Raw genomic sequence first — 21,363 nt, 5'->3', positions numbered from 1 at the left:
CAGACGAGTGCGTCTTTTGTCCTCTGCTGCTGTTTGTTCCCCGAGGCACACATGCAAACATGTTGAAAAGAGAAATGTGGTAACGCGCGTTGGCCAACTCAAACACTTATACGTCAGTTGCATGTTTTTGCTTTATTTCCCGCACTAACCGCCACTTCATATTGCCGAAGACGTGCAACCTCAGAGTCGTTTGTTGTCACACAAACCCGCATTTTGCAGTCAGTTAAATAAACTGAAATTATACCAGGTGTTAACTGTTGAGTCACATTACAGAAGTGGTGAATTAGACGTTGACATGAAGAGTCACTTAAAACTAAGAAGTTTCAGTGTGTTGTAAGATGTTGACCTTCTTGTTGAGGCCATCCTGTGGTGTTTGTGTGTCTGGTTTCTGTGTGATTGGGTGTCTGAGCCCCGCTGAAAAGAGAAGTAGGGACTGAGGTTCATGCAGTTTGGTGTACACAACACATCGGTATCTCAGTTGCTGCAGATGTCTCAACAACGCATGTGGCCATCTTGAATTTATAGGATGCATTTCAACACCGCAGGCCAAAATGAAGTGTCTTGAGGGATATTCATCACTCATAGACGTACAGCAGTGATTGAATGTTGCAATAGAAGAACACAGATTTTTAGTCTGAAGGACATCTTTAGACGAATTTGAAATGAAACATGTCTTTGGCGATATGGAGAGGTGATCGGCATTATTCTCGCGTTGTGTTTAAGCTATGTCTACATGGATCAACAAACTTAAAGGTCTGATGTGCAGGATTTAGTGGCATCTAGTGGTGAGGTTGCAAACTGCAACCAACTATGACACTCTTGTCACACTCTATGTTGTGGCGGCCAAAAGCCCCCCTTGAGAGGCAGCGTTTGGTTTGTCCATTTTGGGCTACTGTAGAAACTAGGGCTGCGAATCACAGCAGATCTCACAATAGGATCCGATTCACCATATGTCGGCACAGTAGCAACAGTATCATCATATAGCAAGTCTGTGATAACTGACACATTGCAAGACAGTCCTCCAACAATAATTATATGTGTCGACCTAAAGAACGTAAAGTACTTTTAAAAATGCAAAGAGCAAGAATTCTGTATGTATTCACCTCGTTGTGGTGTCAGTTTCACAGAATTTTACACTAAATGATAAAAAAATAAAAAAATAAATAAAAAAACGTGTATAAAAGTCATTGTACATAATCATGCTTTAATATAAATATCAATATCTGGTGCTGTTATATCTATAATCTCAACAGTAAGTAGTTTCACCGTATATTGCAGTACATAGCAGACTCTCTGGAAGAAGACTCGCTCCCTCTGTAGATACACAAGGTTTATTCTAAGGTCATTAAACAACTCTTAGTTTCAGATGCTTATGCACTAATGAAAACATAATTAATGAGATAAAATTCCCTCCGCCCCTCCGTCCATCACAGTGGCAGTAGGCTAAGCAGGGTATTCTATTCCCTCTCCCAGCAGTGCTCACCAGCTCCTCCTGCAGGATCCAGAGGTGCTTCCGGTCCAGGTATCAAAGTTATCCCTCCAGTGAACCTCCGCAGGGGCGGCACTCAGGAGGCCTCTTAATCAGATGCCCGAACCACCTCAGCTGACTCATGTTGTTGACCCAAGGAGCAGCGGCTTGATCTGAGCTCCCAACGGATGTCCGACAACCATATGGAGGTTTCAGCTGCTTGTATCCGCAATCTCGTTCTTTCAATCACTACTCAAAGCTCATGACCATCGGTGAGAGATGGAATGTAGATCGACTGGTGAATCGAAAGCTTTAAAAGAGTGGTTATATTTACTCAGTCATGGTTTGGGTAAGGGTTTTTGGTCAAGTTTTCACCTATTTTACTGTGAAAAACAACTCTGCTTGGGTCCATGTGGCTGGCAGTGGGTCATGTTGGTGACAAAGCAATGGTTTGTATTTTTTTTTTGGGAGCAACTCTCTGTAGGACACGGGCCTCACTGTAACTGGTCTTTAACACATTTGCTTCACCAGAATAAATAACTGCCATCAAGAGGAACGATGTGGGAGATGGGTTGGGCTTACAGTCATTAGATGCTGAGTGGGCGGAAGGTGCATTCCTCAGCACATGAAAAACAAAGCAGGTCTGTCAAACTGCCTAGTCATCTGTCCAGTGATTTCGAGTGTTGGGACGTCTGAGATACAAGTGAAGTGATCTGGAGAACTCCCAAAACATGCAACACCACCTGCTTTCCCAACGTCCCTCCAGAGTTTAATGAACAGTATGTCCTGTGTCGGTCACCTTTTAACCTGCATGCGTCAGTGCTGCTGCCTGACCTGTTTTCGCTTGCTTGTTGTACTTTTTTGTGGTGAGTATTATTCCACCATGCCTATAGACAATAATAAACACATATATTCCAGTTGGGGGTAAAACCCTGCTTTGCAACTGAAGATGCTCCCCAGAGGCTCAGACAGGAGCAGGGTCACGGTGTCTGCTTTGTTTTGAGTAAATGTCACGATGAACTTTCATCATCATCATCAAAATGTGAGAGATTGAGATCGGAGAAAATCACCGCTTTGATCCCGGACCAGAAGATGAGTAGAGAAAAAAAAAAAAAAAAAAACTATTTCATATTTCAGTCTCTTGGCTGACAATTTTGTTCGGGTCAAGTCCAAACAAGTGACTTTAAACATCCACAAAAATGAATGATAAAAATATCACACTGATTATCATTAATGAAACTTTAAACTAATATCACTTTTTAAACTAGAGACAATCTTGCGACGGGATCTTATCAGTCTGTCAACATGGTGACGTTCCAGCCAAAGACTACTCAGCAGCCATTGCTACATTATTTCATGAGTACTCAGTACGTACGTGTCAGACAACACACATCTTCATTTAGATCTCAACTACACATCTGTAGAGTTTAGTCATTAGTCAGAGGAAGCAGATTCTGATTTTGTTTGTTGTGTGCTTTGTAATTTCTGCTGTAATCTGAGTGCAGGAGCAAAGGTGACGAACCAAAGTCTCCCTAGTGTTTTCTAATGCACCGAAGTTAGCATACAGTGCACTGTTGTTGTATCTGTTTGTCGTGTTCGTTATCACAGACACATCAGCAAAAACAGGACACAGTAGAAAGCAGCAGGTCATAAATCTGATCAGATATCTGTGATCTGTAAAGTCTTAATCATGATTTTCTGAATTAGACACATTACAGAAGATCCTGAGGAGTGAGACATCGCACCTCATTCTGATCTCTGATGAGTTGCACATGCTCGGTATTGATCAGGCAGCTGAGAGACTCAGACCAATCGGTTACTTGTAATATCTTTAACGTCAGTCTCTCTCTTTCACCGTGGACTGAACAGTGCTCAGGCTGCCTGACAGGGACGGATGGATGAAGTGTCTTTTGTTTACGAGGGCTGCTTCTGCTCGGATCGATCACTGTGGATCCAAACAGACTGAACACAAGTTTAAACTGAGCAGAATTTCCTGTTTTGCCTCAAAATGAATAAAACGCGGGATACAGCACAGTTATGGGATCGTTCCCATGACAACCTCGTGTCATCGGCATGAGGCGTCTGCGTTCGAAAAAGCCCAGTCACGATCAATATGTCAGCCAAACTGAGTAATGCAAACAAATTCACAATGGTGGACACCCTAGTTTCTACTCAGGGAAATGACAGAACACTGAGTCACACTGTTACACAGCCGTTTTAAACATTTGTTTATAAAGGGATTCTTGAAGGGTCCAAGTTTGTGTTTTTCAGGAACAGTTTGTCTCACAGTCTCGTCAGCATTTGTGCAACAATTGGAATGATTTTTAGCAACAGCCCGCCTCACGCAGAAAAAGTTCAGTGGGATCATTCCCCTCGGATTACGCACAGCAGATTTTTATGCTTACAGCTTTCCCACCAGTTCGTACATGTATTTTTTGCTGACTTTTAAAAACAATCATTAAGTACAAGCACACTACAAAGCTTGCCACAATGTCCCTCTCATGTATTGTCATTATACTGTGCCTTCGTGAATCCAATCTGATGCTGTATACCTAAAAGACAGTGTGTCTCTTTCTGTATTTACAATTGGGTCAAATGTCAAAGAATGTAACGATAGACAGAAGAGACTATTATGAATTGGAATGGGCTGTTTTGTAAGAACACATGGCCAGCTATCACTGACATTCCAGTCACAGTTTGCTTGTGTCTGGCTCTGTATGTTAACACAGTTAACATCAACAACATTAGCCACAAACGCTATGATTACCCAAAGGTTTTGTGTTGTACTGTAACATTAACCTGCAACTCAGCTCAAAAAAAATTAATGTTAGCTAAATATGTCTGCTTGTCTAATGTAACGTTAGCGGATCAACAGTGACAAAAGCTCTGATTTCAGAACTTCAGGAAAATAAAATGACCTCTTTGTTTCATATCCAAATCATATGGTTGATTTTACCCAGCATTCCACAGGTGCTTCATTCAGCCAGCACCGTCACGTCAGCTGTTCATCAAACACTGACTGCATTTGGCGGTCGTCTACTCCTCAAACAACACTGACTAATAGGTATAAGCTTTTTCATAAACACACATCAGCAATATAATTTAGAACATTTAAAAAGAAAATATTTGTTTCTATTATAATCTGAGTCAACATGATTATATATTTTCGTCCACATTAAACACGTTTATATTTTTGTCGTGCAAAACTTACCGACCCAGACATTCCCCCTGGGTTTTTTTCTTTTTACTACAATTCCACATGACTGAGTGAATGTGCACACACTCACGTACTGCTTTAAAAAAAAAAAAAGAAAACAATAGGGACTATCACATATTTCATTACAGTACAGCAGGCTGTACAGATGCTGTCAGTACAACCTGTGAGCTGTGCCGCTTCTCCAGTTTAACCACAACAACTGGTTAGCCCTCTGCTCACATGACTCAGTCAAAAAGCTCTGAAGCTGGTGAGCTCACATCCAGTGATCATCAAACAATCGGCTAACGGGAACAGGTAACAATATAAATGAATAGGCACGTGGTGAATGCTGTGATTGTCAAATGTTTTCACCGAGAAAGCAGGGGATCCATGGCCCTCTCATGTCTGTGTGTCACGTACGAAGCTGGAACCAGGAGGTGATTGGCCTGGCTTAGTGTTAACGCAACAGTTCTTCTACAATTAGTACTTTTCAAATATGTTAGAGGAGAAAAATTCAAGTTTGAAATATTTTATTTTTTTGAAATATTTTAAGTGCGTTTTTTTTTTTTCTCGTGGTGGCAACAGATATGTCAGAAATGAATATCCCAGAGATTGTCTGCATTATTGTGCTGGTGGTGAGAAAATATCTTCTGTAATGAGGATAATGAATAATTACTCATCCCATGTGTGTACAGCTGGACAAACAGAGATGTCCCCCACTGACGCAAGAGGCAGATGATGCCAGAGGAACAGAAACAACAGTTGTAAACACTTGTAAAGCCAGACCGATGCCTTTTTTCAGACTGAACCTGCAGGAATTCTCTCACAATGTACAGTATGTGAGTAAGTATGTGTGTGTGTGAGTACACACTCTCTCTCTCTCTCTCTCTCTCTGTTGAGGAGTCAGCAGATATGAGGGGTGAGCTGTACAGTACACTACGTTACATTGGGAAACCTGAGAAATTTCCACCTCAGAGGGGTGGGAGCCTTGAAAAGAGAGCGCAGGTTCCCCCTGAGTTGACAGGAAGCTGACCACATGCTGCTCCAGTCCTGCCTGTCACCACATCTGCCTCTCGTCACTGCTGAGACCGCCACGCTCACCTGTACACCGTGAGTAAACTGTATACTGCTGCTGTATATATGTATACATTTATACACACACACACATATGTATGTATATATATATATATATGTATATATATATATATATATATATATATATATATATATATATATATATATAAACAAACAATGTTTGAGTCCTGCTAGATCTATCATGATGTTATTTATATTTTTTCTATATTGTATATTCATACAATCACACATTTTGTATATTTCTATACCAAATGTTTATATAAATATACATAGCTTTAATGCATTTTCAGATTGTAGTATATTGCTAATTTTTAATATTTTTGCACTAACGCTCCAACCTTTACTAGTTACTTCTGGTAATATTTACTGTATTCAGTCCATGAATTACATCACATTAACTTTTGACACATTGATTTGACATATACAAGAAATATCAGAACATGGATGTCCATGCCTGCTAAAATTGATAAGTTAATAATTACCCATGATCAGTCCATAATTCAAAAATACCTACGTATGCTCGTATCAATTGTTAGAAGGGCTGGGCAATATATACGATATATATCATTATTGTAATATGAGACTACATATCGTCTGAATTTACAGATATGGTTATATCATGACATGAAATGAATTATGTCATTTTCTGAACCTCGCAGACTCTTCTACTTGTTCTAATATATTTGTCTTTACCCACTTAGTCATTATATGCACATTACTGATGACTATTGATCATAAATCTCACTGTGATAATATTCAGTGAAAGCACCAGTAGCCATCATTACAATAATGTTACAATGTTAATGTTGAAGCAGGGCCTTTTTGGTCTAAAATATTGTGATGTTTGAATTTTGTCCTTGCATTTAGGAAGAGATTGAGAAGATTTCAGAAATATCGAGGTATCTATCGTAAATCACGACATGGCCTTTAAACAATGTGATATTATTTCAAGGCCACACCTGGCAGCCCTAACTGGAAGTGGACATGTTTTTTTGTTTTTTTATATAATTATTTCTCTCTCATTAGACATTGGGATATTCTATTGTATCAATCGAAACTATCCATGTGCCAAAGTTTCCATTTGATCCCCAGACAGAGTCAGGCTTACAGCGCTGTGACTCTTGTGTACATACTCATTTACAACAATAACCCGCCCACAGATATTATGAATGGGATTGCCCTTTGATGACACACCGATTCAGAGATTTTCTCAGGGGAAAAATGAGTATCACACGCGCGCGTGTGTGTGTGTGTGTTCGCGTGAAAGTGTTGCTGGCTGTCAGCTGATCGATGCAATCGAAGGCGAGGAAACAGAAGCAGAAGTGAAAATCTGCTTGTTTCCATGGAAATGATGATATAACGGTGTCAAATCAGATGATAAGCATGAGAGTTTACCCTCCTGTCTGACTAACCCCAGCTCACAATGAGAAAGAACAGAACACAAGAGATTAATGTGGAGTAGAGGTGAATTTAGGGGATTTAGGGGAGTTTGAGATATATACTACTGCACAATATGAATGTAATACATCAGAATAGAATATAGTGAATGAAATATGGTACAATAGACTCCACTTGATTGATGTGGTTGGATTAGATAATATAGAATATTATATAATTGATTTTCAAATAGAATATATATTGTATCAGACACCAGACACCTATTGTAATTTATTGAGTTTTTACATTTTTCCAAAACCATCAAAGGTTTGTTCAAACAACACAGGAACATATTTTTAATTGTTAAAAATTATTTGACTGAAAAAAGTTTTTTTTATTCTGTTATCACTTTTGGTGTTAATTTTGCTGACCTTTGTTTTTAGTGGCCTTCAAGCATTCAGTGTGACTCAGCCCATGCTGCTGTTGGCAAACCCCTGCGGTTAAATTTGGCTGAGCGCGGAGGCGGGTTGAGCGGGAGTGCCGGCGTTTCGATGACGACTCTCGTGATGTCACACAAGTTTAACAAGCTATAAAGGCGTTTAAGTTGAAGCCAGGCGTCATCAAAACTATAAGCTGCTTGAGGAAACACCACCTGCAGAATCCCAGTACTAGGCATGACTCTGGCTCTGTCACTATTTCAGTGCTCCTCTCTTCGTCACTTCTTCTCTTACACTTCAGCTTTTACTGGCAAGTATTAAGTGTATACAAGCCCAAGGAAACAGAGCAGAATCTGCACGGCCCACTGTACATCACTACACACTTTATCAGTGGATCTTTGATTGTAGATTTGTGTGTCACTGCAGACTGCCATCATGGTCCGCCTGGTCTTGATGTTTGCTCTGGTCATCGTTGAGTACGTTTATGGAAGAAGACCTCCACTACCTCCTCTGCCTATGAAGGGTGAGCATTTATATACTGTATATATACACACTATTTTCTCTTTTCTTTCTATAGGTTTATAGATAAATCTATATATTATATACTATATATGCAGAAAAATAAAATGATATATGTATATAAATGTTTTTGACATTTGTCTCCAGATGGCTGCTTCCTGGTGTCTCCAGAGTTGGGGTTATTCAGAGTGGAAGGTGAGGCAGTAATCCTCTCCTTCCCAATGTTCAAGAGAGTGCTTCAAGTACGAAACCTCGCCCCGCTGACGGCAAAGTACATCATCTCCAAGGTCAACGGGACAGAGGGTGTGGTCCATCAGGACGGGGCGCGTGTCCGACAGAGGAACCAGCAGTTGTGGTTCCTCCCGGCGAACACTTCAGACTCTGGGGAATATATCTGCACTTACAGGTGGGCGTAAAAACTGCTACCTCACCTGCATTTGCATTTCCTCGATGCTTGACCAAACTTCATTTAATATATATAATACATTGTTCATAGCTTAAGGCTCATGCAGTTGTTAAATTAAATCTCTCTTGAATATAAGCGTTTCACAGTTTTGCTCCACTTTTTATGACTGATTTCTGTAATGTTGAAGACCAGTTGGATTAATCACAGTATTACTTACAGTCTTATTATGTAAATCCGCCAAATATCTGTTTTGTGACCCACTCTTCATTTGCCAAAAGATGTCCTTTCTCTTGCCTCGCTCCACTGAGAGGCATCCATAACAGTGCTACCTGAGATTTGATTTATTGAAGAATAACACCTTTCCACCCATCATTCACAATGTGTGTCCTCACTTTTCTTTTCAAGAAATGAAACCTACTGTGTCACTGGGAGTATCAAGGTTCAAGTGTACGAGGCCACTTCTGTTGACATGAAGAAACTGTCTTATCCAATCCGTGCCATGGTGGGAGAGCTGAATGTGCCACTCAGATGTCCCATAGAAGACTTCAAAAAGCCAGACAGTGTGATCAAGTGGTACAAGGTAAGAGAAACGACTTCTGATACTGGATGTTTATCATCTTCATTGTCTACTAAGATTTAAATCTTTTAATCTCATGTTCTGCCGCTCACACTGTTCCATGTTTTAAACTCGATTTGAGCAGAAGGCTCACTGGACCTCTGTGTGTTCTGAACCAGTTTCCAATCAGTTTCCAATACAAATCATCTTGTTTCAAGAATTTGCAGCATCGACACTTTGTCAAGTCAAGCCCATTGTATTCATGTTTGTTTTCAGGGAGCTTTACAATGTGTTTAAGGTTTTGAACTTCATGAAGGGTGATTGTGCAACAAAAGCAAACAGCCGACGGCTTGAGCCTCAAGCTGAAAAATGTCAAAACTAACATTAGGGAACATTCATTTATCATAGAGAGATACTGTGTTGAGACTCTGACTGAAGGTAGTAAACTTGTGTAAAAGGAGATGACGTCTATTAAGGTAGCTGGCATTAGAGTCCTACATTACTTAGTGGCTCATAACTGTTTTTACAATACAATCATAACTGTAGCACACTGAACGTCTTTAAATGTCATGGACACTTTAAAATTCACTCAAAACTCATTACGCATCAGTTATGTTACCGCCCAAAGTCTGGCCCATGGGCCAAAGTTGGCGTCCTAAAGGTTCAATCTGACCCACCATATGTTGTGAGCAAAAACATATTTAGGTAAAAGGCTCTTTAGATGTTTAGGATCCCTAATTATTTTTTTCTCTCATAATTGGAGTGACACTTTGTGCAGGAAGTCAATCAGTACCTTCTTCACCGCAACCATTTTGATATAAAACAGCAGGTAAACATGTGTTCTATTTGGCCCCACTGTGTTTTTCTACTGTTTCATGTCAAAATGGACGCTATTATCAAGAGGATTTGGGATCCTTGTACCATTTTGCATCTTTACAATAGGTGTTTGCTTTCTGTCTGTGCGGCCAAAGTTTTGGCACCCCTGATTTAGAGCATGCGAGGCCTGGGCCTGCCTGGCTCCTTTCATGTGAGTGATGCAGTCTGTTCCTCCTTCACAGGACTCCAGCTCCACTGACCATCAGCTCATCCGAGGGGGCTCCTTCCGCCGGAACAATGCTAAACTAATAATTCCTTACATGAAGCGATCCCATGCAGGTGTCTACACCTGCGAGCTCAGAGTGCTCATCGACAACCAGCAGTACAAAGTCAGCAGAACCATCGTGGTCCATGTAGAAGGTGGGTGAAGTCACAACATGTCTCATCTTCTCTGCCAGATATTTTTATCGCAGGTTTTATTTTCAAACGTAACCATGAAAACTCAGATCAATGAGTTTCGACCATTACTAAATCATATATGTTTTTATCTAATATTCATGTGATTATCAGTATCAGGTATAAAATACAGCCAGCATACACTGTGTACAAAGTCCATTAATTATAACTGTAATTAAATTATCATTACAAATAATCACATAAAATGATTAACCGGAGTCGTCATTAGTTTACTTAGTGATAGTAGCACCACAGATCACTAGTGTGGCCTGCCCTCTGCTGGCTGAATAGGTGTAGCACACTGACTCAGCTCAGCCTCGCTGTACTTAAGTACAGTTCTGAAGACTCCATTACATCCTCTACTCTGCATGCACTCTGCTACATCTTGCAAGCCAATATCTTACTTTTTCCTCCATTACATTTATTTCATGACATTAGTACCTTGTGACTATGAAGATTCAGATTTTTAACACCGAATCTAAATATTGTAGTTAATGATGACATATAGTTTAGGCTACCCAGCAGTATACATAGTTATTAAAGTGAAATAAATTTTCACCAGCTTACATAAGTGATGCTTACACATGAATGCATTTAAATGATATAATTATGGTCCAATTAAATAATAAATGTTACTTTTACATCTATAACTTTGTATAGTTTGATGATTATGGTCATGCAAGTTTTTTGAACGCAAGTTAATTACTTAACTTGGGAGTATTTTTATACGGTAGTTTTTGTACATTTACACAAGTTAGGATCTGAATACTTGTTTCACCACTGTTAAAACAGCTGGCTTCTTACCTGGCATGAATTATTAATCATTGTGGGAGATAAGTCGTTTGTTTAGATGTGTTTACACGTGTCTAAATGTGTGTGTATGTGTGAAGGCGTAGACCCTGAAACTCCCACTCCCACTGTGCCTGACCTCTCCGTGACCTCTAACCCCGGGCTCATCAGCAGCAGCAGCCACACAACACGTCACAGTGAGTTCTTTTGCAACCGTTCATCTTTTCATTCGTACAATTGTTTTCCTGTATAGACAATAAAGGTAACCATGATACTGATAACTGGGTTTCTTTACGTTTTAGCTCCGGTAATACAACCACCCGTGATTGTGTCTCCGCTGAATGGAACCATTTTTGAAAGTCTACATGGTGAGTGATTATATAATATATATAAGATAATAAGAGAGACTTTTCGGACACAACGAAGGTGTAATGTCAACTAACCTCTGCCTTTGTTCAGGCTCAGGACTGGAGCTGTTTTGCAATGTGCTCACCGACTGTCAAACGGCTGATGCCACTGTAGTCCAATGGCTGGTCAATGGCCAATCAGTGGAGTCATCATACCTTGATAGGCGGGCTCTGCAGGGGGGTAGGAGGTAATTATTGGTTTGTTTTTCGCCTCATAATTAGATCACAAGCTACTTTCCAATAATAGGAAAGAAAGGAATACTTTATTCATTTTCATTGTAGATATAGGAGACACAACACACCGATCTTTAAAACACAACTTATACTGATATAATCTGTTCACTTGCTGCCATTGAGGAAATATTTTGGATTGTGTGCTGCGATTTCCAACCTCTGATTTAAGCTGCTAAGATAGTTTCAGCTTTGAGAAACATCCACTTTAAGAGAGTTGCTGTTTGTCACATGAGCCATCACTGACAGCTGTGTCTGTCTCCATGTTTCCAGGGTAACCAGGGTGTCTGAAGACTGCCAGATTGAGCTAAGACTAATCTTTGTTGAGATGACTGAAGTAGACGAAAAGACGGAGCTGAGGTGTGTCGCCGAGAATCAAGGAGGGAGACAGGAAGTTGTCACACTGTTTCACCTAGAAGGTAAGTTGTGAGTCTCTGTGTGTGCATATTGTGTGTAAATGAGAGATTACATTGACATTTTACCCATTGTTGCCGATCCACACTAGAATTCATGGGGACGATCCTTTGTGACAACTCATTTCAAGACAACCAGTGGCTTCCCTACCAAAGCATGCACTCACCTCCGTCTCTCTCTTCGCAGACTCCACATTCACATGGCTGGTTGTCGGTGCGGTGGCCACGTCCTGCTTCCTGACCTTGGTCTCTGTCTTCCTCTACGTCCTCTGCAAACCTAGAAGGAAAACGAAAATGGACTACATTCTGGCCCGTCAGCACAGCACTTTCTAACTCTGCTTGTGTTCACACTCCCTCCACAAACGTCTTCAGTGTGTCTGCTATTACATGAAACCAGTGTTTCGTGCATCGCATGCATGTGATGTTGTGCAGTATAACCACCACGTCTTGTTTGGAGGTCAGCACTCCTTTTAGGGGAATCCATGTCTTTACACTGGTGGCTGCGTTCACCTACTGTGACGTGACAGTCCTCCGTCTCCTCACCCTTGACTGAAAATTACTCATGGATTATTTTTGTTACTTTTGGTATTGTATATGCCACTGAGGTGATTACCATTGGAGAAGCTCTATTACACTGTATGGCCAAATTGAGGGCTTCTGCAAAAACAATCATAATCTGCATAAACACGTTCACAAGATACAACTGTATGTGATGACTTTACATGTGTTTGTTTTGATATTCAGTAACTCTCTATAACCCTCTATAAAATACACCTGTAGAAAGTAATATAATCTGCTTTGAGCGCCACAGTCAGGGAGATATAGGTTGCATTATACGTTTATACGTTTGATATAGAGGCTGTAGTTTGCAGTGGTGTTGAACTGGACTGCATTAAGACAGAGAGGTCTTTCTAACTTGTCTACCTCAAACCTTGTCTACTTTCAAACACGGGGTGGGGGGTATTATTACCTCAGGGAGTTCTCAGGGAGTTATCTTGCACAATAGGGAAGTATTCAGTCCATTTGCAAACCTGAATGTCTCCACATTTATACCGATTTACCAATCAAATCTTTCATTGTTGATGTGTGTGTTTGACTGAATGTAGCATTTATAATGTGTCAAATTACCGCTCTATTAAATATACGTAATGGATGGTGTTGATGGTCCAACTGTTCTGGTGACTATTAAATCTAAAAATGCATCATTTTATGTGGTTATTGCACATCACACGTTATGTTTTTGAGTGACAGGTGCAAAATGCTCCTCTTAAACATAGCAGAATGGCTTGTACAGCAGAAAAAAAATCAGTAAAGTAAGCACTGCTGTTTATAGTTATTTATAGTTCTCCTCAGTTGATCTCTCATAAAAAGAGACCAACATCAGAATCCGAATCAGATAGAAATTCCTTTATTAGTCCCGCAAATGGGGGAATTTCTGTGTCACAGCAGCCGCAATAAACAATAATAAGTAGTAGTAGTGATAAAAGATGGTAAAAAATTAAACAATACAATAAAAAGGTAAGGAATAGAAATAGACTCGTATATACACAGTATGTTCATTATAAACAGTGTAATTATAAACAGTGTGGCAGTGTATTGTTCCGTTCCGTTTTCTTTTCCGCTTATCCGTGAGGGTCGCGGACAGTGTATTGTTATTAATAAATAATAAATATGGATAGGAAAATTTCCCAGCTAGTGCAAACCAAAATGAGCAGGAAGGAAGGACCTGCGATGCCTCTCCTTCACACACTTTAGGTATATCAGTGTGTTGCTGAAGGAGCTGCCCAGTGCTGTGATAGTGGCCTGCAGGGGGCGGGACTCCTCCACAGGCAGCGATGACGGCTTGTCCGTCATCCTGCTCTCTCCCACCACCTGCACTGGGTGAAGAGGGCATCGCAGGATGGAGCTATCCTTCTAGAAAAATGCTTATTTTCACACTATAACTATAAAATGGTATGTAGACATACGATACAGCATTATCGAAAAAAACGTTTAAATCTACTGTGTGATAAAGAATGTAAAACAGTAAAAACACAATGCAGATCTTTAAAAAAGAAATACCCATAATCACCAAGTTATTCAAGTATATAATAATACGTTGGAGTAAATTGATTGATTGATCTGTATCTTATTCTTTAAGTTCAAAAAGTGTGCCTAAGCTTTGACACAACCACAATACACAGAATCTATTTAAAAAGAGGTCAGCAAAGGACAGCTGTAGTTTATCATGCCTACCCTGTTCACAGCACAACATGTGGAAGCCCTGAGGAGCAAGGGAGAAATGTTTTTATTCTGGTCATCCATTTTCTAAGTCTGATCTAAATTATTGTTTCTGTTCACTAAGTTTGCTGTTTCTGACTGGAGTCCTGGTGGAAAACATTCGTACTACAAGAACAAACCAGGTTGAAAGTCACAGGAGAGAAAATGGGTCACCAGAAAAGGAAAAGTTTCTAACTTGCTCCTCGGGGCTTCTGTAACAACCTCTATGACCAGGTCGCACAGATTTTGTTGACACTGTCGTGAAGAGGTGTTGATTTAATTTTGTGGCCTTTGTGGAATCTGCAGTTTTACGTGCTGTAGATGTGTTTCTCTACAGGATATCTCCCCTGTCATGTCCATCACCCTGTTTCCTTAAGTTAAGAAAAACAGCCCTGCTTCTGGCTTTGTGGAAGTAAATTTTTCAGATGGCTTTTTCTTGTTTGTTTATTTTTTTTAATTTTTTTTTTAAGGATTTTCAGATTAAGAATTAGGTGAATGCTTAGTCCAGAGAGGTACATCTCATCTTTCAGCTCATCTGAAGGAAACCAACATCACCTTATTTGAGGATCCATGCTTATTCAAAGAAGTACCATTCATTCATATACAATGAGATCACTACAAACACAGCACAGGGGCCTGTAGGAACACATTCACCATCCATCCTTTAAGGCACATCGACTTTCTACTTCCCATGCAGACTCACATTGATCTTGATTTCACAAGTCACAGGTTCAAATACGTGTTACAATTAAAAGAATGCAACTGGTATTTTTTCAAGGACTCCTTTATCAGTTCATTTGCAGATATTTAGATCTCAAGTAGCTTCTCAGTGCAGCCACTAGAGGTCTCAACATGACATGTTTTCAATCCTGTGACACTGTTACATAAACCAGCCTGAGAGACAGCTGCACTTAACAAACAGAGATTAATTAGCGCTGATAGATAATAATGTGACCGATCAGGGTGGGACACACAGAGCAGACCATTAATAACAGTATTGTCATATGAACTGGCTTGTGTGTTATAAAGAACAGGCGGTTTCAGAGCTGTGAAATGTGTGAATCATATGTACAGCAGGATCCAGGCAGCTCTCCTCCCAGTTATTGCTCAAGAGATTAGGACACACGCTGGCTTTCAAAAGATCCCTGAAAAGGAAATTGCAACATGTGCACCAGTGTCCACAGAAGGGGAAGTCAAAGCTGGAGAGGACACGGCTGAACTGAGATTTCAGTTTATCTTTTTTTTTTGAAGAAAAAACAAGATGTTTTTACAAAATTTCCATGTGACCTGAGGAGGCTGTGCCTTTACAGAAGGACTAGAGTGACATCAGGCTGGTGAGTCCTCAGTTTTCAACAATATTGACCACGAGCTGGGTTCACTGTAATAAACTGTACGATCCAAATCCCCGTCATCACTGTTACTGTCTCTGACAGCATTACAGGACACTGCGCTGTGTTCTGTTCAAGGATTTAACACTGGTCCTCTGGTCACCAAGCACCAGAGCTGCTTTAGCATGTTCATTCCGCTATCTCCACAGTCTGACCTCAAGTAGTCCAGCTTCCCGGCATTAAAGAGACGGATGAAGTGGTGTTTTGGCTACCTTGTTTTCCCCACATCTTTTATCATTTATTAACTTTGTCCAAATATCTATGGCAAATTTTCCTCATAGGACCCTAAAGTCTGTCAGCAGAAATCTCCATTCTATTGGATCATTTTTTCTGAAAACAAATAAGGAAGGTGAGCTCTCTGTGTGGGCTTCAATGATCATCGATCACTTAGCTCCATGTTTGCTTCCTGAACAATTTTAGTGCTAACTCATTATAAAAAGCTCTTCTTGCACTTTCAGAATTGCAGAAACCAACTAGCCGAGCAACAATGAGGCTAAAAACAACCCATAATGCAACTCTCCTGCTAGGCGATGTCATCGAATGTCCTGTGTTGTCTGAACAACTGTCCAAACAACAAACAAATCTCTCACAGTTCAGAACTTGAAGTGACTAAAATGATGAATCTATGTCTAAATAGCTGCTGATTACTTTCTTGTGACTGACTGTTGGATTGGTTCATTAATTCTGTTTCTCGCACACATTCCTGCTTCCTCCATCCGTGTTTAACATCCCAGAAAATTCCTCAACATCATTGAACCCAGGGTGTGAGTTATAATCTAAACTTTGTAGGGGCCTATTACCTGACTAACATTGGGAGTGGAGATTGATAAATTATTAATAGCCTCAGATAGAGAGAGAGAGAGAGAGAGAGAGGGAGAGAGAGAGAGAGCAAATGATGGAGGGCGAGTGAGAGAAAAATAAAAACTTAACTGCTTATTACATGGCCAAAGTGTCGAGGTACAACACTTTAACACACACACACACACACACACACACACACACTACTTGAAACAAATGTATTAAGGAGACTGCGACAACAACGACTGTAATTGAAATATGAAAAGTTATGATGGCACACACCACATAACACAAGAGCCAAGTTTAGAGTAAAAGGTCATCCTCTTACTGTGAAGCAGATATAGATATATATAGACCAGTGTCTGTGGTCTGTTTTCAGCAGGCTGCTGTCGCGGTCCTGGAACCCATGATGTCCAGGTCTTGTGTGCTTTCCTATCTGTTGATAGGAGGTCTGTTTTGGTCCATGAGCAACAATGCATCAAGACTTTAGACTTAAGAAAACAAGTTCTGTCTTGTTTTTCAGACAGAAGTGTTGATCCATAGGCTTTAACAGGTTTACCAAGTCACTGTCAGGGAGACGCCTGATGAGATTATCGATGATTGACTAGTAGAATAGACTTATTTATTTTAGGTTATGATTCAGTGAGTTCAACCCCTTTTAACCTGCCGCTGGTTATGCCCACATTGACTGTCAATTCCTGTTTTCCCGCCCTGTCCTTCATGGCAGAGGGCACCTCTGTGTTGTGCTTACATTGGGAAATCCTTCAGGACAGCTTTGACAGTGTTGACACTGCTGGACACCCATCTTATTGTAAACACTTATCCAATCCTCTGAATCTGCATACAGTTCTACAATCGTTTTCTCAAACTCCCTTGTGTTTTTCAGTGACTGCTGGTAAAGAGAATAGAGTTTTCAGAGGAAAAACACTAACTGATTACAGCCAGCGACTGCCTTTTATGAGTCATTCACCACTAGTTCTAAATGATGTGCAAGACAGTAAACTGAGGTCGCGGGATATCCTGTTTTAGTCTGTCTCCCGGTCAGAGCAGCGGCACGTCTGTGGCCATGCTGATTAGGTTTTTTTGGAGAAACTCTTGGTCCGACCCTGCTGCTTTTCAGCTCATTTCACAGCGACGCTGAATCTGTGTCATGGTCCAGTTAAATGATGTCAAAGAACACATGGTCCATATCTCCATTCCCAGACATAAATACCATATATCATATAACATATAACACACCTGATAAATGATTTTAGGTCATTCACTGTTTGGGCGTCCATGACTTGTGCTTTCATCTAGTGTTATGCTAATCAAGTGATTTGATGTTAGAAATACATTTCCTCAGTAGCCTTGCTTACAGTGCCATTGTTCCACGTGAGTCTTGGCCCCCTTACATACAAAGTGTCCTGTACCATCCTCCATTGCAAACAGCCAGGGTTGTCATGTGTAAAGTCGGGGTTCCTTCTCCACAAAACATCTTCAGAGCTTTACAGCAAAATAATGTTGCACCATGCAAATTTAAGTGTCAGGGGACTTAATTTAAAATGTGAAAAAACTATTGGAAAAAACGTAAAATGGCTCCATACAGCTCATCCAGCATTGTCCAAGCCTTTTGAAGAACCGAGATCAACATTGATCTGGAAAGAGTTTACAATAAGTTCGAAGCTACACACTTTTAGCTTAAGATTTCAACTTAAACGTGAGTGTAAATAATGTCTTTTCCAATCACCGTGGGAACTTTTAAACCCAGCTGTCCCCAGCTACTTCAGTTTTTCAGGAGAATGCTGCAGTGCTTAACTGACAAGTTAACGGTGGAGGATTTGTTGTCCAAACAAAAATCAAAAGCTCCTATTATTTCAGATTCAAACGCGGAACGCGGATTAATGCGGAACGTAATTACGTTATTGAGGGAAAAGGCGTCACCTCACTGAGAAGTTGGAGGTGTGCAACTGCAGCTCTTCATCCAACACCTCATTCTTGTTCCATTACTCCCACACTGTGTAAAACCACTCCCTGACATACTAACGACTCATCTGTTTTCAAAAATTGTCCAAAACACATTTTTGATAGACGATAGCTAAACTCACTGAACAGACATTTCCTGTGGTTAGCTTACATCAAAATAAAAGTCAACCCGTATTTCACTAATTGAATGTTTTGAATAAATAGCGGCAGCAGTAGGAAATGTTCAGCGCTCTACAGACAGCTGAGCCTCATTTTCCTGTAGAAAATAAATAAATCGTTGCATCGGGTATTACCAGTGTTGTCGGTAGGAAAATTTTGAGAATGTGGTGACCCTACTTTCCATCCGCATGAGAGCACGTAGACAATGGCTGACTCCTTGTTTTCGGGTAAATGTTTGCAGTCACAAAATCTAGATCAAGAGCAGCTAGCTACTCAAAAAGACAGAGACTAGATATTATAATAATAATGATGATAATAACAATAATAATAATAATAATAATAATGCATTTTATTTAAAGGCACCTTTCAAAGCACTCAAGGACACCACACATAACAACAACAGTACAACAAAAACAGGAGACAATTTAGTGCAAATGAGGAAAAATAAATGAATAAGAAAATGCAAGGCACAGAATTCAGACTCCGCGGTCCTCACCATACAGGAAGTCAACTGGGCTGGGTTCGGCAGGGTTGTGCATCAGGGGTGAGAATAGTGCAATAGGGTGGAATAGAGAATAGGCAGGAGTGTGATTGTATGATTAGTCTGATACAGAGTAACCCACTCGGAATAAGTGTGTTTTCAGGCGAGATTTAAAAGTGGAGACAGTGTCAGAAGTGCGAATGTCTGGTGGGAGAGAGTTTCTAGAGGCTGGGGGCTGATCGACTGAAAGCTCTTTACCCCATGGTGGTTAGGTTGGCAGATGGGGCGAAGAGCTAGTAGAAGAGGATCGGAGAGTGCGGGAGGGTGTGTGGATGTGGATCAGTTCAGCGAGATATGATGGTGCCAGGGAGTGTGTCCAAAGGGCAGAAGGTAAATAGTGAACAGGAGGGCCAAGGACAGAGCCTTGGGGAACACCGCTGGAGACTGGAGAGGAGCAGGATCTTTGGTTTATGAGTTGGACAAATTGTGTGCAACCAGTGAAAAGGCCAAGCCAGAGGGATGTCAGTGAGTCAGATGGAGGCCAGCCTGTCCCGGAGGATGTCATGAGAGACAGTGTCGAAGGCTGCGCTGAGGTCGAGGAGAACCAGGATGGAGAGTAAACCAGAGTCAGATGCCATCAAGAGGTCATTTGTGATTTTCACGAGGGCTGTCTCAGTGCTATGATGGGCACTAAAGCCAGACTGAAATTGTTCAAAGAGGTTGTAGCGAGACAGATGGGTGTTTAGTTGAGCTGCAACAGTTCTATATTTTGGAGATAAATGGCGAGTTTGAGATGGGATGAAAGTTGTTGAAATCATTCGGATCTGCACCGGGTTTCTTGATAGTTGGAGTGATAGCAGCAGTCTTTAGTGATGATGGAACAACACCAGAAGTCAGTGAGAAATGAATGATGTCAGTTTTAAGAGAGGACAAGGAAGGCAGGCAGCTTTTTACCTGGTAGGTAGGCAGGGGGTCTAACTGGCAGGTGGATGATTTGGATTTAAACATGAGTCCAGTTATTTCAGAGACAGTTGGCAGTTTGAGGAACTATAATCATACTATAAACATATAAGCCAATAAGATGATCTGACTCCATATCAAGCCAATATGGAGCCAAAATGGAACATCTAGTGATGGTGTCCAAATCTCAGAAGAATTTCATTCAAATGTGTTAATTATTATAATAGTTTACAAGCTTCACTTGGCCTATTCATCCGGTTATTCAACAACACCGTCGTAAATCAAGAAGCAAACTAATGTCACTGTGACTTCTTAAATGTGAGGATTGGCTGGTTTTCTTCATCCTCTATGACAGTGAACTGATTACATTTGGGTTGGGATTATTTTGTGACTCTTAATAAACCAAACTATTATATTCATCGTGTTGGCAGATGTTATCATTCAGTGAATAACTACAATTTTCAGACCGTACCTGAGCAATGGAACACAATGATAATACCTTTTGTTAACACTCAAAGTCTCAAAGTTTTGACCACAAAGAAGTTTCCATGAGCTGTGGGGGAAAAGGAAAAAAAAAAACAGTTTTGCTTCATGAAACAGAAAAGAGAACATGACACTTGCTAGTCAGGATGTTTTGCCAACCGCTTCGTTGGGGCTGTGAATGTGGTGCACGTTTTTCTGCATCACATCGTTTTTTTTTTTTAAGTGACATTTACTCATGGATCGTGGTTGACGGGACTGACTCATAGTTAAAAGACTGCTTTTGTCTCTTGGGAAATCCTCCAGCCAGTGGGGGAGCCCAGGTTTGGCTTCTCACACCTCTGCAAGACCACACATTGCTTTTGTATTGGTTTCTGGGTGAACTGGCCTTGGTTCACCAAGTTTAATTGATGGGAAGCAAAACATATGCTTGGTGGATCCTGGCAGGTCTTAGTCAGTTGGCTCATTCAGTTCTTGAAATCATGAGATTGTACTTGTTTGTATTAAATGCTTGGTGCCAAAAATTCAGTGTTTTGAAAGAAAGTCAATTTACGGTGTTTTTTAGGAAGTGAGGAATTCTTATTCTTTTTCCTAAAAATGAAAGCAACATTTCCGCATGACTCAGTTGGACGCTGTTGAAATCTTTGGAGCTTAAAATCTCGATGCATTCTCGCAGCAGTAAAGATACGATATGAAAAGCAAACATT

General features: G+C 40.5%; 1 protein-coding gene across 3 annotated transcripts; it reads left to right on the top strand.

Moving 5' to 3' along the window:
* The first annotated feature begins 4,773 nt into the window (after positions 1–4,773).
* LOC115587561 (interleukin-1 receptor type 2) lies at positions 4,774–13,368 on the top strand. Of its 3 annotated transcripts, XM_030427459.1 has the most exons (11): positions 4,774–4,979; positions 5,360–5,774; positions 8,000–8,096; positions 8,240–8,498; positions 8,904–9,078; positions 10,113–10,290; positions 11,217–11,312; positions 11,418–11,483; positions 11,575–11,710; positions 12,027–12,172; positions 12,354–13,368. In XM_030427459.1, the coding sequence occupies exons 3-11, from the start codon at positions 8,009–8,011 to the stop codon at positions 12,497–12,499; spliced, it is 1,290 nt and encodes a 429-aa protein (XP_030283319.1). In that variant the 5' UTR covers positions 4,774–4,979; positions 5,360–5,774; positions 8,000–8,008; the 3' UTR covers positions 12,500–13,368. The 3 variants fall into 3 exon arrangements, with proteins under 3 accessions (XP_030283319.1, XP_030283320.1, XP_030283321.1); XM_030427460.1 differs by lacking the exon at positions 4,774–4,979 and having other exon boundaries at positions 5,264–5,774; XM_030427461.1 differs by lacking the exons at positions 4,774–4,979; positions 5,360–5,774 and adding an exon at positions 6,775–7,883.
* The last annotated feature ends 7,995 nt before the right edge of the window (positions 13,369–21,363 follow it).

The sequence above is a fragment of the Sparus aurata genome, chromosome 9, assembly GCF_900880675.1.
Source record: "Sparus aurata chromosome 9, fSpaAur1.1, whole genome shotgun sequence".
Lineage (NCBI taxonomy): Eukaryota > Metazoa > Chordata > Actinopteri > Spariformes > Sparidae > Sparus > Sparus aurata.
This window is presented reverse-complemented; position numbering and strand designations above follow the sequence as displayed.

What these genes read in the sequence shown, in the direction of transcription:
- LOC115587561 (XM_030427459.1), top strand. Translation starts at nt 8,009, where the DNA reads ATGGTCCGCCTGGTCTTGATGTTTGCTCTGGTCATCGTTGAGTACGTT. An exon ending in CAGCCACACAACACGTCACA is followed by an intron (nt 11,313 to 11,417) that starts GTGAGTTCTTTT and finishes TTTACGTTTTAG; the next exon opens with CTCCGGTAATACAACCACCC. An exon ending in GCTCTGCAGGGGGGTAGGAG is followed by an intron (nt 11,711 to 12,026) that starts GTAATTATTGGT and finishes CCATGTTTCCAG; the next exon opens with GGTAACCAGGGTGTCTGAAG.